General features: G+C 46.1%; 1 protein-coding gene across 1 annotated transcript; it reads right to left on the bottom strand.

Annotated features, from left to right (window-relative positions):
- Nucleotides 1-290: 290 nt before the first annotated feature.
- Nucleotides 291-13463, bottom strand: LOC137915591 (zinc finger protein 516-like). Its single transcript, XM_068758788.1, has 4 exons — nucleotides 11714-13463; nucleotides 7342-8664; nucleotides 3819-3923; nucleotides 291-493 (listed from the first exon to the last, which is right to left on the bottom strand). Exons 1-4 carry the CDS (start codon nucleotides 13461-13463, stop codon nucleotides 291-293), a joined length of 3381 nt encoding a protein of 1126 aa, XP_068614889.1.
- Nucleotides 13464-15981: the final 2518 nt, after the last annotated feature.

Here is a 15981-nt window from a genome sequence, read left to right on the forward strand (position 1 = left end):
TTCGCCGCTTCGGCGTGGGGAAAATGTCTGGCCTGTGTGCTCACGGAAGACACACACGAATATCGAACAGCAGAGTTTCAGCAGAGCCTCTCTTCTCTTCTGTCCCGTCCCGTCCCGTCCCCCCCCATGTTTCAAATTGTCCAGCTCAGCTACAGAAATAAAATCTTACAACTACAAAAAAAATATTTCAAATTATTAAAGGATGACGAGTGGAAAGGAGTTAAATATCAACATGGCGGTGGTGCTTCTTTGCGATTCCCTGACTTCTCTGGCCTCCGGCTCCTGCTCCATCAGTCTGTCTGCTGCTGTGGCGCCTGTGGGTGTTTGGCAGCCAGCGCTCCTGGCTCCTCCTCCTGGCTCTGGAACAAGCTCCTTGTGTCCGGGTACTGTTTGTTGTCAAAAGGCATATTGTGGACACTCTGGACATGTGTCTTTAGGTTCCCTTTCTGAGAGGCTCGGTATGGGCAGAGCTGGCAGCAGAATGGCCTCTCCCCTAGGAAAGACACGCACACAATACAAAAGATTAAGGTGAGAGGTCACGTGGAGGTCAGGGAGGGCATCGGGCATCGGGCATGAGGTTTAGAGGAGGAGACAAGGTGTTTTAAGACAATTCTGAAGAACACAGAACTAGACAAGACGCCGTGATGAAAACCGCGGATGAGAGTCGCTGCAGAGGAAGCGAAGACAGGGGAAGAACACAACACAGACAAACGTGACCCAAGATACACGATGGCATTCAACTACGCAGAAATACGATGCAGGTCAATAGAAGTATTCACGTGTATTTATTTTCTTACACCTATTTTCGTTTATAAAGTTACCTTTGCTTCCTCATCTTGACCCAGATGTACAAACGCTTCCTTTTTTTTTGTTCCCTGCCACCTGGAGAAGAGCATCACACATCCGCTGTCTGAACAGTCCTACTTTTCTGTCCATGTGTTTCAATCACCTCCACACACACACACACACACACACCCGATACTCGCTCTTCTAATTAGACTGACCTACAATGGCACAGACGCCTCGGCGTAATATGAAAAAAATACTAAAATAAAATAAGCAACACACACCTGAACAAAACAAATGAGATTGCCATTTAATTGCACCTAATTATCATTTTGATAAATGGAAGAGTATCAAAGCAGGAAAACAAATGACTCCCTGTGCCCCCCCCCCCCCCACCCCCCTTCTCCCTAAAGAAGAAACAAGGAAATATAGCTGTTATCATACATCATCAGAAACACAACGGAGAGAGAGGAGGGGGTGAGGAAGAGAAAGACAGATAAAAACAAGAAAAGGTATAATTAATCACACACACACACAAAAAAAAAACACCCAGCTGGAGATGGCGAGGGTGAGACGTGAGAGGAAAGCGAGAACCTCCACGACATCGTCCTGCAGGGAAACATCGCTGATGGAACCGGTGCACTACATTATACTAAAGGTTATCGTCAGCGTAAAGCAGCGTCAACACTACATCTAATTGGAGCCCTCCGCCGCGCCTGCTCCCATCATTCATCGTGTGCGGTACGTCTGAGTCCGTGTGTGTGTGTGTGTGTGTGTGTGTGTGTGATTAATTAAGATGGAGGTGCAACATGCAGATCCCACCTTCTCCGAATGTCAACGCAAACAAGAATGCGCTCGTCCACGCCCTCCGAGTCGGCGCTAACTTTGAAAACTTTAAACAAACTCTGGGAGAGCATATTTGTGATTCCTTCAGCTTACTATTTTTGTAAACCCCCAACCCCCACTCGGTAAATGGAATAAAGGATTGGAGTAGACAATATCAGCCTGTAAAAGCCATGACATATTTGATGATGTCATCAAATCCAATAATGAACATTTAAGCGGCAGTAATTTATGTATATTAGAAGCATTTCTCTTACTATTTTTTTATTTCTATCAGATGAAATAATATCTCCAAAAAAGAACAAAAATAAATCAGGTGGCTGTTGCTGTTATACGGCCATGACAAGCTCATCCAATTGTTTCTGTCAGCCCAGTTAAAGTGACCGGATGTCCTGCCCAGCTACAGCTATATTTTACATATAGTTTAATGTTAGGTCGATCAACCAGCGTGTGTGAATGCTATAGGTGTTAATTCCATGTGCAGCTGGTGCCCACATGTGACTGTTAACACAAATAAATAACATTCAGAAAAGGGTGGAGACATGAGATTGACACAAAGACAAAGACGTGCGGCGGTGACACAAAAAAAAAAATCAGAAGAGACATGCAGAAGTGATGGGGGAGCCCAGCGGTTAGCCATCGTGCCACATACTTGTTTGGGAGCTTCAGAAGCGGTGGGGTGAGCGTCAGTACCTCTGTGGAGTCCGTTAAAATCAAACCCAACTGTGGGGGGAGAAGGAGGATGGGGATGGGGGCAGGGAGGAAGAGGAGGGGGAGGAAGGGGGGGGGGGGGGAGGCCATTCGGTTAAAAGCTCTACCAGATCCACAAGCATTTTTTTTTCTCCCCACATGAAAAAAGTAGCCACCAGCTACTTAAAAATAGCGCTGATGGTGATGATGATTTGGTGATGGAACCTGGTGGAGGCAAGGCAGTGATTTAATATGACGCATGTTAATGGGGGCCTCGGGGTGGACGGCCTTTTCTGCTTGTGCACGTCCACTGAAGACAACTGTCAGGGACAACATTAATTACAACCTCAGCGAGTGTTTACAGACCAGTGTGTGTGTGTGTGTGTTTACAATATGGCTTTGAGGGAAGCTGAGCATTGAATCACTCGCCATTTGGCCTCTGTCACTTAGAATCACTGGCTGTGCCACATATCATTCACACTCTCTATAAAGAAGCGACTTATCTCACTGTCGACTGTGATCACTGTTCACGCCGCTGATAGAGGAGAGGAGAGGAGAGGAGAGGAGAGGAGAGGAGAGGAGAGGAGCCAGAAGGAAAGTAAGGTAGTATGTCTGAAGGTATCCAGTGAATGTTCACCGGACGCATGCAAATAGCTTCATGATGCATCTGTGGACAAATGCTGATCTGTCTCATTAGAATGCACAATTCCATCTCTCTAATTGACATGTGATTAATAATGTATACAATTTGTCACAGGTCAGCATCCAGAGCAAATCATGTATCAGTTTAAAAATAAATAAATAGCGACAGCTGCCCAGCCCACAGGGCGGGGTTGGACTCACAGACCCGGTTGTCACAGTCAGCTGAACCAAAAGAGCTGCTCTGATTGATTTTCTCGAACGCAGGGATGCTGGCGGAGGTAAAGAGAGTCTGTCGGTGAAATATCGTCGGGGCTGATGCCCCCTGCATATTTCCTCTATCTGTCATGTCGCCGTGAGGGTGATGATATGTACGCACAGGTGGTGTTGGAATGAGTGACGGCTGAAGGCGTGGCCACAGCATCTCATGATAACTGAATAGCAAGTAGCGAACAATGAGGCGGTTCTACGGGGCGAAGCAGGATGCTGGACATGCAGGTGAACGAATCGGGTTTCATGCTGCATCTCAGGTTAAAGGATTTACTGTTGCACCTGTTTCACATCATTTTTCTGTTTGGAGACCTGATGCAGGTTTATCTCCTTTATACTTCATGACTTCTCATAATTTAGGTGGGGGGGGGGGGGGGATGCTTACAAACATGACTTTTATGTTTGTTCAAACAAAGAGCGATACGTCATATATTAAAAATAAAATACAATAAACAACAATAAAAGCCAACAGCACAGATGTTATTCAGTTGATTTAAACATTAGGATAAGGTGCTTTGTCTGTATTTTGAGACTTCATGTACAATGTGATCTGTGGTTGTGTGTTTGTTTCATGGGCGGGGCGTATTTACCTGTGTGGGACCTCATATGAGTGCGCAGGTGGCTGGGTTGACTGAAACTCTTCCCACACTCGTGGCAGAAATACTGTCCCTGTCGCATGAGAGACCTCAGCATCCCTGACCACACACAAGGAGGAGAAGAAAAGACCGGATTAAACAGAGCAGCGAAGGTGGAAAACATAGTTTTTTCTTGATGGGTGGTTTTGTGCTGCTAACTGTTTGTAGCCTTGGCCAATGCCACACTTCTGATGAGAGGTGGATTTCATCAAAGGAGGGTTCACCGCTGAAAATACTAAAAAGTATTGTACCTGAAATTTCATTTCATTTCATTTTCTAACCGCTTATTCCGCTATCGGGTCGCAGGCCAAGCTGGAGCCAATCCCAGCAGTCAATGGGCGAGAGGCAGGGGACACCCTGGACAAGCCGCCAGTACATCGCAGGGCAACACAGAGGCAGAAGACCAGCCACACACACACACTCACACCTACGGGCAATTTAGTGTCACCAATCAGCCTAGGCTGCATGCCTTTGGTGGTGGGAGGAAGCCGGAGAACCCGGAGAGAACCCACGCGGACAAGGGGAGAACGTGCAAACTCCTCACAGAATGGCCACAAGCCGGAGACGAACCTGCGACCATCTCGCTGTGAGGCAACAGTGCTCACCACTGCGCCACCGAGCCGCCTGTACCTGAAATATCTTGTTTAAATGGTTACGCTTTCGTTACTCGAAGCACGATCCATATACTTAGTGTCATATGTTTTGAATCCTTAGACAAGATTTCACATGGGCCTTATTCTCCCGGTGGAAAGATTGGACATCAGAAGACGTTTTTGAAGGAGGCGGTTTTTGCAGAGCTTGAATGAAGATGTAAAGGTCAGTGCTGCGCCGGAGAGAGTGGGAGTGCGTAAGCACACAGTCGAGGCGAGGTAGTAGCGGCCGAGGTAGTAGCGTCAGCGGTGGACTCGAGCTGGAATCATTAGTATGTCTAATGTGTCATTATGAGCGGCTAGCTCCAGGCGCTGGACTGCAGCTGTCACACAGGATCATCTCAGACGCTGACAGCCAGACACACACTGCACACACGCACAGAGCGCATAAATTACAGGCAATTAAAATGCCCCGGCTGTGATGTGCCCGCTCTGCTGCCCGTGTGTCACATGTCAGGTGTGTGTGTATGCATGTGTATGTGTTTCAAGGCTTCATGTGTGTTTGGTCCAAAGGAGGAAGGTGAGACATAGCATGGACTGTTTCGTGGCTACACGCACGCGCACACGCACACGCACACGCACATGCACATGCACACGCACACACAGTCAGGGGTGAACTTCCTGATGCCTTTAGATGAAAAAAGAAGCAACTTGTTGAATTCTGATAACTTATTTAAAATATGAAGTCAGAAATATTGGCTGTTGTTGATCACTCTGTGAGTGCTTATAATCATTCTTGGTGTTTTTTTATGATACAACAATTGATATGATGTAAATTTTGAGTGCAGTGTAACATTTCACTCAACCTATTCTCTCCTTCTCTCTCTCTCTCTCTTTGTCATGCTCTCTCTATCAACCTCACTCCAACTGATTGAAGCAGAGAATGCCCACCCTGAGGCTTGGATCTGATCGCGGTTTCTGCCTGTTACAAGGCACGTTTAAAGGGGGATTGTTGGGTTTCTGTAGAATAAAGCATCAGTCCAGACCTAAATCTTAATCTTAATGTATTTTGGTCACAATAAAAATTAAGTAAATAACTTAAATCTGACCTTAATCAAGATTGTTTATGATGTATTTATGGAAATCTAATTATGTTTGAACAATATTTTGTTGGAATATTAATATTGGAATTTGTCTCCACAATTCATTTTTGTTTTTGTTTTTTTACTAATGATGCAGGTAGAAAGACATCCATCTATTCTTTGAAATAGCATTGGAGGCTATCAAGGGTTACACAGGGACACGTCTCCAGTTCACCACAGGGTCACTAAACCAACTCTGGCATCAGACAGAGCACACACTGAGTGGCTAAAAGCATGAAGACACCTGGAACAACCACATTAAAGACAAGATGCTCATATCACATTGAACGTTGTCCTGTTACGGTCAGCTTCGGCTCAGTGCATGTTTGTTTTATTCTGGTGCGTATTAGAACATAGCCAGTGCAGCTGGATCCACAGGAACAGCAGCAAAATGTAAAAGCATTTAAAGATGGGTGGATTCACACACACACACACACACACACACACACACACACACTCCTGTGCCCTCGCTCGCTGACAGATAAATAGGCCTGGGGGTTTGGGGGTACTTGCTGTTAACATCAACCAATGATGCTGGTACATACCTGGGCAGAACCCAATGGTCGTGTGTGTGAGTGTGTGTGTGTGCGAGTAGCAGAAACGGGGGGGGGGGGGGTTAGCGGGACGTGACAGGACAAGGAGGACAGGGAGGTGGAGGAGGTGACAGAGAGTGTCTCTGGCAGCCCTGCTGCTGGCCTCTGGATACTCTACCTCTACTGGGGGCTGCCAGCCCTTCTCTCTGACGCACTGATGAAAGACAAGACAGTGCTGAATGCAAAACACAAGCAGACACACACCCATGCACAAATTACACAGGGAAATGGGAGAAAGACTCAGTTGCTCAGAAAAGGTCACTTTATAGCATGTGACTCAAAGGGCTAAGGCAGATCGTGACGATATGCGCCTGGACGGGTGACAGCGATGTCATGCGTCTTCTCCGGGGCTGTTGTCTTTGACCCCTGGCTCCGTACAGCCCCACTTGACCTTAGAGACACAGCTGAAAATGGGCAAATAATGCGGATGTTGGGTAATGACCATTTCCAAAGCAGCTGGTGGGGTAATTATTCTGTCTCGTCTCTCTTGTTTTCCCCCTCTTTCTGTTTTGCCTACCTCCGCTCGCATCTGTGCGAGCCTCTCGTCAGGCGGAGCTGTGACCTAAACAGATTGTGACAGCTTTCTGGGAGAGTGGAGCTACAGACTAGGCATGCCTTGCAGACCTGAGAGCAGCAAAGGTTCTATCACGTCTTTCATGGTAGAAAATAAAAACGTGCACACACACACACACACATACACTCCTGCAAATAAAACCCCAATCTCATGCAAGCACACTTGCACAGAAACACTCTGCCCCGGATACAGCCCTTTGTCACGTCTCACAAACGTGCAAGCATGCATGCATGTGACCATTTAATGGATCTGCGCTTTATTATTGTAGACCTTATCAGAACTATGCAGCCTATGTGTCCGTCAGTCACTTCCTGCCAGGTGGTGAGTCCATGTGTGTTAGACGAGGTAAATATGTTTACCTGATTGAATCAGGTTTCCTAGCATGCTAACAAGGCTGGTTTATCTCGTCCAAAGAGCTCAGTCTGTCACCTGGAAACATTTCTCCAAAGATCTCCAAAGATCCTCTGGGCATTTCTGAATGTGAGCTAATGGAGGACTTCATGGATGTCTTCCAAAAGACCTTTAAACAACCAAACACAAAATATGCCACTCGGCCAAAGAGAAAGAACTGTCCCTTACCAGTGGGATCCAGCAGTGCATTGGTGGCCCCCCAGCGGTGGTAGAGGGCTGCCATTTCATGGGGGCTGTAGTTTTTGAGGAAGCCAAGGGTGTCCATCGGAATTTCTGGAGTCTCTGCTGTTGGCTCCGGCTTTACATCTTCACAAGCCTCTGAAGGCAAAGAAGAAGAGGAGGAGGAGGAGGAGGAGTTCAGCAGAGTGCCTCTGTGTGCCTGGGGAGCTCTGTAGTTGTGTCCTGCCGTTGAGCTGTGGGCGATGGTGCTGGGCCTCGCAGCGTTGGGCCGGCTCTGACTGTGAACTTTGGGAAGCGGCTGATGAGGGGAACCCCTAGCTCGCCTTTGCTCTGATAGGCCATGTTTGCTGGACAGCATGAAGCCCAGACCTTCTTGAGGCATCAAGCAGCGATCAGCAATCCGGGATGCTGCAGGAGAGTTGGGACTTGGAGCTGAGGAATGTGATCGGGCACCTTTGCTCTTCTCCGAGGTATTGGACAGGGAGGAAGGGCCTCTCCGAGGGTTGATATCCAGGTTGGGTTTGAAGCGAGGCTGAGGACGCTGGTCCTCATGTCTGACCATGCTGCTGCTGCTGCTGCTGCTTGGCCGGACAGGCGGTCTTCCTCTATTGGCGTTTGAAGTGGTTGGGGAGCTCCTGGAAAGGGAGGAGGGAGTAGAGGAGGAAGATGATGGTATGGCCGTATGAGTCGCTGGCTTGCTCTTCTTCTGAACCTCGATGGATTGGGTTGGAGGCAGAGTACGGTGAGAACGCAAAAGTGGAGGCAGTGGTGGACACTCTTTTCCCTCCAGGATCGGTGGGGGACCAGTGCGTCTCGTGGAGGACAACATGTTGTTTCTGGAGCCCTTGGAGGTGTTTTTCAGGGCCCACTTAGGAGCCAGATTGGAGGTACTACTGTTGATGCGATGAGCAACAGTCTGGTGCATCCAGAGCACCTCGGGAAACCGGGTTGAGTGGGAGCAGAAGGAGCACTTGTGAATAGGGATCCTTTTCTTGTCATGGTTTAGGGAGGCTATGCCTCTGCAGCCCTCGGCCCTCACACACAGATCCACAGGAGTCACGCTGGGATCAAATAGGGAGGATCGGGAAAGGTAAGCATGGGGGGATGCAGAGCGGTTCAAGCCCTGAAGTAGAGTTTTCTTCAGCTTAGGAAAACCACTGGACATGCCTCTGTCAAAACTTGAGCCAGGGCTGGGAATGGGGCTCGGTCTATCTTCAGAGCCGACCGGGTGTTGGGCACGGACGTGAGTCGAATAGGACTTGAAGTCTGTGGTCACAAAGTCGCAAAGCCTGCAGAGGTAAGGCTTCTCATCTGTACGGACAAGAGACGACAGCACAAAGGTCAGTAGCCGCACAGAAAACAACCGAGACTACGATCAGACATCAGAGCTCATTCCATCTGCAGGTCCCACCAGGTGTAGTTCTAGGGAAACTCCACCAGGCCGCAGCATTGGCCACTATGCTTTTCCCTTTGCCACTTCTACGAGAAGGACAATAACAAAAAACTAAAACTAAGAAGACAATAATTGATTAATAAAAAATATTATATATTGTCAACTCTTGTCAACAAATTTAGATTCATTTAAATGATCTGTGATAAAAATCAGTTCTATGATCATTTTTATATGCTGAAATATTGCCACGAAAACTCCTTCTTGCAGCATCATAAAATGAAAAATAACAGATGAAATATTACAAAGCATTCAAAGTTGGTTTATTTGTTTTTTTTTATTGTACTATGTTTACTGATTGATGATTCCTGACATGCAGTTCCATGTCTTCCCCACAGGATGGCGTGTGTGATGTGTGGGTTTTTTATATTGTGTTTATGGACTGTAAGCCTATAAAGATTAGTTTTGAATGATACGGGGGTCATATAAAAGCATGACGTCATTGAATTAGGAATTCGATAGGTTTGGGCATTAAAAAATATAACAATAAATTAGACAGCTGAGCAATTGAGCCTTATATCCTTATATCATCTTGTGCTGTCTCCAATAATATTATGATGGTACTCTCCACTACGCCTCCTCTCCTCCACAGTAGCACCAGTAACTTGCCATCTGTTTTTCATTTGGCCTCCTGTTGCCAACAAACACAGCTCAGACTCTGCCAAGGTGACGCTTCCAGGCTCTGTCCTATTTATCCGCATTATTTATCAATTAATGAGACGTTAAAGGCATAGGAATGAAAGTAAGCTACTTAATGCTGCATTCTTCAATGCATTTCCCACAGAAAAGGTTCGTATTGCTCTTTTGAAGTATCAGTCCAATCCTGAATCAAACTTATTGCACAGTCTTGCACCTTCACACATGAAAACAAATATATATATATATTTATTTAAAAAAAACCTCAACCTACCACAAACCCTGCCCAGATGGAGCAATAGAGTAAAGCAGTAACAAACACTATGGCACAGTCTGTCACTGAAGGGAACATCACACAGTATGAATCCTCGAAACAAACACAACAGCTTTCTAAACATTTCACTGAAGCCTACAAAATAAATTCCAATTTCACAGTTGCACAGATCTCTTCCAAAAACAAGGCATAACATCATTTCCACACGAGGAGTGAAATGAAACTGGAATATGTAAGGAGATGTGAATGGTACAAACTGATTACTGCGACTATGTTTTTATCTCTTCCTATGCTGGCGGGGGAAAAACAACTATCCAATAAATCAGTAATGTAACATACATGATATATATATATGCCTGTCCTGGGGGGGGGGGGGGGGGTTTGACCATGTCGTCTGTTTTCATTTGCATTCCCAAAAAAGGAGATGAATAGCCTTGAGGGATATCAGAGCGTTCCCATTCTTGTCCGCTGAGTGTCTTTTTCCCCATTGCCTGCATCCCTCTCCATCAATAGGTGACTCTAAAAATAACCAATCTCTCAGACGTCAAGCAGCCTCGCCGGTTCAGCGGCGACAAAGTGAGGATGAGAGACAGTGTCATAAGAGATAACCTTTGAAATTTGGGAAGAGTCACAAAAGGTATGGACGAGAAGAAGCCTTTGCATCTTGGGTTTCTCTCAGTAAACACTGATTTGATTTCTCTTTTAATCCTAAACAGGTTGTGTCACATCTAATAATGTCTCTAGATGTACATGTAATTATATCCAAATGCAAGTCTTGAGAACTCCATGAGTCAAGCGGCTTTAGAAGGAGTGAATACTTGACATTTGACACTCCTTTATCTGTTATACTACATGCCCATTATGTTTAATAACTGATAATTATAGCAGTCATTATCCAACGAACATCAGTGACAAACAAAAGGAAATATGCAGACATATTTCCGTGGCAAAAAACGACATAAAAAAAGGAGTGCAAAACGGCAAATTTATACACAGATAAAGGAGGTGCGGGGAGTTTCCTGAGACAGGAAGACCTGAAATAGCACTGCAGCTCGATCAGGCCTGAAGACATGTTGCTGTTCTTTTTGAATGTCTGCACTAACAGGGAGCAGAGGAAGCAATCACTGCGATCCTTTGCTATCCACTATCCTCAAGCAGCATTTCAAGTGACCTCAGAGGTTAAAAGACAAAGACTGGAGCGCTTTAAATGTTGCATGAACAGGAATTGTTCTTTTATTGTACTTCAGCCATCATTACGGGCATCTGTTTTTTTCTCTCTCTCTCTGCAGTGTTTATAAGTTGTGGAGGTGAAAAAAAAAGGAAAAAAGATAGGCATTCCAAAAATGCCTCTCCTCTTCCGACATACCACTGGGGAAAAAAATGAAAGTTTCACTTGACTGTTCAGTTTATGGCATTGTCATACAAAATAGTTGTAGTTGTAAACAGATGTTGAAATGGCAGTTAAAGTTTACCGAGCATAGTCGATGCTACTTTTGTGCGACACTATAAAAGCTGGGGTCAGGTGCTGTTATGACGCTGAGCCACATGGCGGCTCCGGCTCGTTCTCTGCAGAGCCCAATCCGCTTATTGGCTGCATGTACAACAAAGCCCACTTCATCAACAGATGTTTACTACGGGGTGACGGAGTCGGAGGCCTCGAGTGGGAGGCTCGGGAAGGAATGCAGACATTTCTGCTGCTTCGTCTTTGACAGCTTTATTCTGATTGAACTCAAGGTTAGGGTATTATTTGGTTAGTATTCCTTTACTTGCTCAGACATTAGATATGCTTTCTTTCTTATTCGTAAAAGCCGAGCCAGTATCTTAAATGAAGTAAACGGGACACTGACTTGATGCTGTGAAGTTAATTTCTTAATTTGTATGGGACTGAAACAGCAAATGAAGCAGAATATTTTTACGAGTCATAAATATACACCATCAATAAAACTGAAAGACATTTCTCCAGTTTCTTTAGATTTTTCTTTAATAATAGATTAACTAACCTGTGAATCCAGAGTTTGCAGTGCCCATCTCTGAAGCCTGATCTCCAAGTGTGGAGGCCGGTGGAGAGTCTCCATACCCCGGGGTGTTGGGCCGGCTAGGGGAGCCTGACTCTGGATCACTAGTGGAGCCCCATTGATCATCTCTTCCAGTCCTTTCCATGTCGTCCACAGATGCCCTGTGTCCATCCTTCCTATGGACTCGCTGATGGACAACCATCTGGTGTCGGCTTCGAAAGACCTTTCCACACTCAAAGCACTCATTTGACTTGAAGGAAGCTTGTGACTGCGAGGATCGCCGTCTGTCCTGACGAGACGAAGGCCGGTACTCGGAGTCGCTGAGGCTCTCTGGTGTCCGATCCCCTGAAGAAGCTTGGGTTCCAAAACTGGAGCTGCTGCGTCGCCCCGAGCTGCGTTTTTCTCGCGCTTGCAAGACATATCGGCTGCTCTCCTTCTCGAAAACGACAGCAGCGCCAACAAGGGACTCCTCTCCCATGTCAACTCCCCCATAGGTGGCTTTGTGACTAGGCTCCATCGGCTCCACAACCCTTCCTTTAGTCGCTAACTGCCAGGCCTGGTAGCTGCAAACCGGATCTAGTTCTGGGATTCTCTGGCCAGGTATCTTCTTCTCATCCTCGTCTACATCCTGGACCTTTTCCTCAACTGGCTGGAGCTGCAAGTAATCTACGTAACGTCTCTTAGCAGCTGGCGAATCCTTGTCATCATTGGTTCTGCACTGGCTCTGGGATTTCCTACCGTTGAGACTGTGGACCTTTTCGTGAGCCCTCAAACTCTCTCTATCGTGAAAAAGGTTCCCACATTTGGAACACATTTGATAGATGGATTTAATAGCGTTATTAACATGATCAGGATCCTGGGCTACGTCATTGATGGTGGCTGGAGACTCAGGTGAGTCTACTTTCGACCGTGACCTGGATTTGGTGTTGTGTGTTTTCATGTGTGACTTGAGAAACCACGCTTCGCGGAACCGTCGTCCACAGATACGGCAGCAGTGGTCCAGGATCCCTGCATGTTTCTTCATATGTGACTTGAGAAACCAGGCTTGGGTAAAGACCTGCCCACAGGTCTCACAGGGGAACGTCCCATCGTTCTGAGGCTGGAGGGCCTCGGGTTCGGGCACAACCTCCTTAACAGGGGTCTCGTCATCCGCGTCCGCTGTTATGTGGACCTTTTCAATATGGCTGAGGAGCTGGTCCTCTCGCAGGGCCTCATAGCCGCACAGACGGCAGCAGTATGGCCTCTGGTCGGTGATCGGTTTCTCTCTTTTCATGCTCCTCCCAGTCACTTTCCTCCGAGTCTCGTCGCCAGCGTCCCCGTTGATCACCCGGTTACAGGCTGAGCTGCTCTTCGTCGGACTCGTACCTCCATCGAGACCTTCTGAAACACTCATCTCTTCCTCGGCCCCTCCGTCTTCATCCTCATTGGCGTGGTGACTCGACAGTGTTCCCATTTTGTGGCTGCGAATATGAACTTTGAGATTGCCCTTCTGAGAGGCCCTGTGGTCGCAATAGGGGCATTTGTAAGGGCGAGCGCCTGTGTGGCGTCTCATGTGCTGTGACAAAGAGCTGAGGAACGGGAAGCTGCGTCCACAGATACTGCAGTCAAAGGCGTCTGAGATTTTATCCGCCTCGCTCTCGGCCTCATTTCCAGTTCGGACCTTGTCTCCAACCACTGTTCCCTTTTGACTTCCTGCCTGGGTCTCCATCATCTCCACGCTGTCTCGAGGATTCATCGCACAAACCAAACTACTCTGTCTGTCTGGCCTTTCCCAGCCGCTGCACAACTCAAACTTCTGCTACCTGCAGTGGCACATCTAGACTTGACTGGTGCGGCTTTGTCAGTCAGTTAAAACGTCGTCGTCGATCGTCCAGAGATCAAGCTGCTTACACAGCAAGCTCATTTAGCACTCTCCAGCTACTGGATGCAATGCCATCCATCCATCTTCATCTAACACGGTCGCTGCATGTCAGTGGAGGGCATTTTTCATCAGGGTAGCTGATTCCACCATGCTCCCTCGCTTCATTTTACTGGCCTCTCTTCATTCTCTTCGGTTTTTCGGAGCAGCTTTAAGGTTCTCCTCTGGCCTCCATGTAATGGAAAACCGCCACCTGAGACGGAGAGAGAAAGAAAGATAGGCAGAGAAAGAGAGAGAGAGAGAGAGAGAGAGAGAGTGTTTAGGGAAGAAAAAGAAGAGGGGACAACCACATCAGTAAAGCAAAGGTACTTCACAGGCTCTTTCAGCTTTCAGACACATTCTGCTGCAATTTTCATGTAAAACTGAGCGGAGCAGTGAGTGGACTGTACATGCTGTTAGACAGCTCTGCATGAGGCTATGAATAAAAAATAAGGGCAAGCAATATCTATATTGGTGATCATCATTTGGCAAACCCTTAAAGAAACCAAGCAAAATCCACCACATCTTTTTTAACACTCATCTTTGTGTTGTTTGGAAAAGACTGCAACACACAAGTAACTAATTACATAAACACTTAAAATATCACAGGTGAAACAGAATTTAATCAATTATGCTAAAGCATGCACAACAGCAGTAATTATATCTATACACTTATTGACAGACTGTTTACTGTTTTTAAATCCCCAAATCCTTTCTAAACTATATGAGTCTCTCATTTATATTAATACGAACTGGAAATCGGCTGGTTGTTAATCTAAATAAAGTTCATTGTGTGTCTGCGTGGCTGTGTGCAGTGACCATGTGCACAAGGCGTGTAGGACTTGGGGGGGCTCGGACGCCACACTGGCTGAGTCGACAATTTTCACAATTGGGATGGGGGGGCGGGGGGGGGGGTCGTGTTCGCATCAGCAAGATCAGCAGTGCCATCATATTCCCTCCCGATACTGGCCTCATGCACACGCCTCAACTGACACTCGGTCACATGACAGGGATCTTAAGTACACAACAGGAAGTGGCTCTTCAGACAGTTTGCTTTGCTCAGTCTCAAACTAACGTTGAACGGGGTCAGGAGCAGAGTGAAACAGAAAGAGAGAAAGAGAAGGATGACGAGAGGAGCGATGAGGACTCGCACGGTGTTCACTAAATTCATGCTTCATGCGTTTCCTTCAGAGGGTGGATTATTTTCGTATTGCACATCATCTCATCCAGAGGTTTGCGTCAAGCCTTAAAGTTCTGCCATGATTGAAATGCATCGATTCAATCGTGTTGCGTAACACTAAAGTCAGACGTGCTTCTTACATTTATTTGGACCTAGCGCGACTGAATTCTTGCTTTCATGTCCTATTGTTCTCACAGTAATTCACATTTTAATAAATATATATGTTCTCCTTTTTGAGCTCTTTGATGAGTACATTCAACAATAACCATTATCTGCTGTTATACTGTGATTGACCAAACTGGCACATTCCCTGCAGCTGGATAGTTTCTGGAATTCCAGCAGAAGCTATATAGCCTGAAAAGCAAAGACTATATGAAATGTGAAGGACAACATTATTACAGGCTATTATATGAAGTGGCAGAGTCCATGAGCTGAGCTACGGGCAGGCTCTAATTGTGAGTGCACAATTGATCATAATCGTAGGAGGATAATGCTGAGGGTGAGGGACGTTAGAACGAGAACAATCATATGTCTTAAACTCCTGCACTGAAAATGACTGCCCAGAACCAGAGCCTCCGATCTCTTTTTATTTACGCATTCTGAAGTTAGCGCCATCTCATCCTTTAGTGCTTGGTGAGATGAAGACTCCAGCTTAAAAAAAAAACAGCAGCCAAAAGTGGATTAACTGTTTTAACCCCCTAAGACCCAAACTCACACATGGCATGTATTTTTCATTTATCTTTTCTATTTGGGGCTGACTAGGACCTGATGAGTGTACATATATAGATAGATAAGAGAGAGAGAAAGAGAGACACAGACAAAGACAGAGAGATGGAGAAAACTGTATGTGTGATTATATGTTATGTGCTTATTTCTACGGAATGAAAACATGACACGATAATTTTTTTCTTTTTTTTTGCCACACTGTGGTTCTACAATTTTAGTATTTTTGTGTACTGCAAAATTAGAAAAATATTGATGCCACTTGATAGACTGCCATGATACCAAGATATTCTACACGCATCATGTTCCCCAGAGGATAAATTGGTGAAAGAAAAGAGTTATCAACTTGACACACCGCATAAATATAGAACAACGAAGCTTGAGGGAACTTCCATGTCTCACATAACATGATAGACAATCAGGTGATGATGGGCATTAAGCAGCAATCTAAGG

This window comes from Brachionichthys hirsutus, chromosome 3, assembly GCF_040956055.1.
Source record: "Brachionichthys hirsutus isolate HB-005 chromosome 3, CSIRO-AGI_Bhir_v1, whole genome shotgun sequence".
Lineage (NCBI taxonomy): Eukaryota > Metazoa > Chordata > Actinopteri > Lophiiformes > Brachionichthyidae > Brachionichthys > Brachionichthys hirsutus.

Coding starts and splice junctions, on each gene's coding strand:
- LOC137915591 (XM_068758788.1), bottom strand. CDS start 13,463: ATGAATCCTCGAGACAGCGTGGAGATGATGGAGACCCAGGCAGGAAGT. Junction 8,665..11,713: donor TGCAAACTCTGGATTCACAG/GTTAGTTAATCT, acceptor TTGTCCGTACAG/ATGAGAAGCCTTACCTCTGC. Junction 3,924..7,341: donor TGCACTGCTGGATCCCACTG/GTAAGGGACAGT, acceptor GTGTGTGGTCAG/GGATGCTGAGGTCTCTCATG.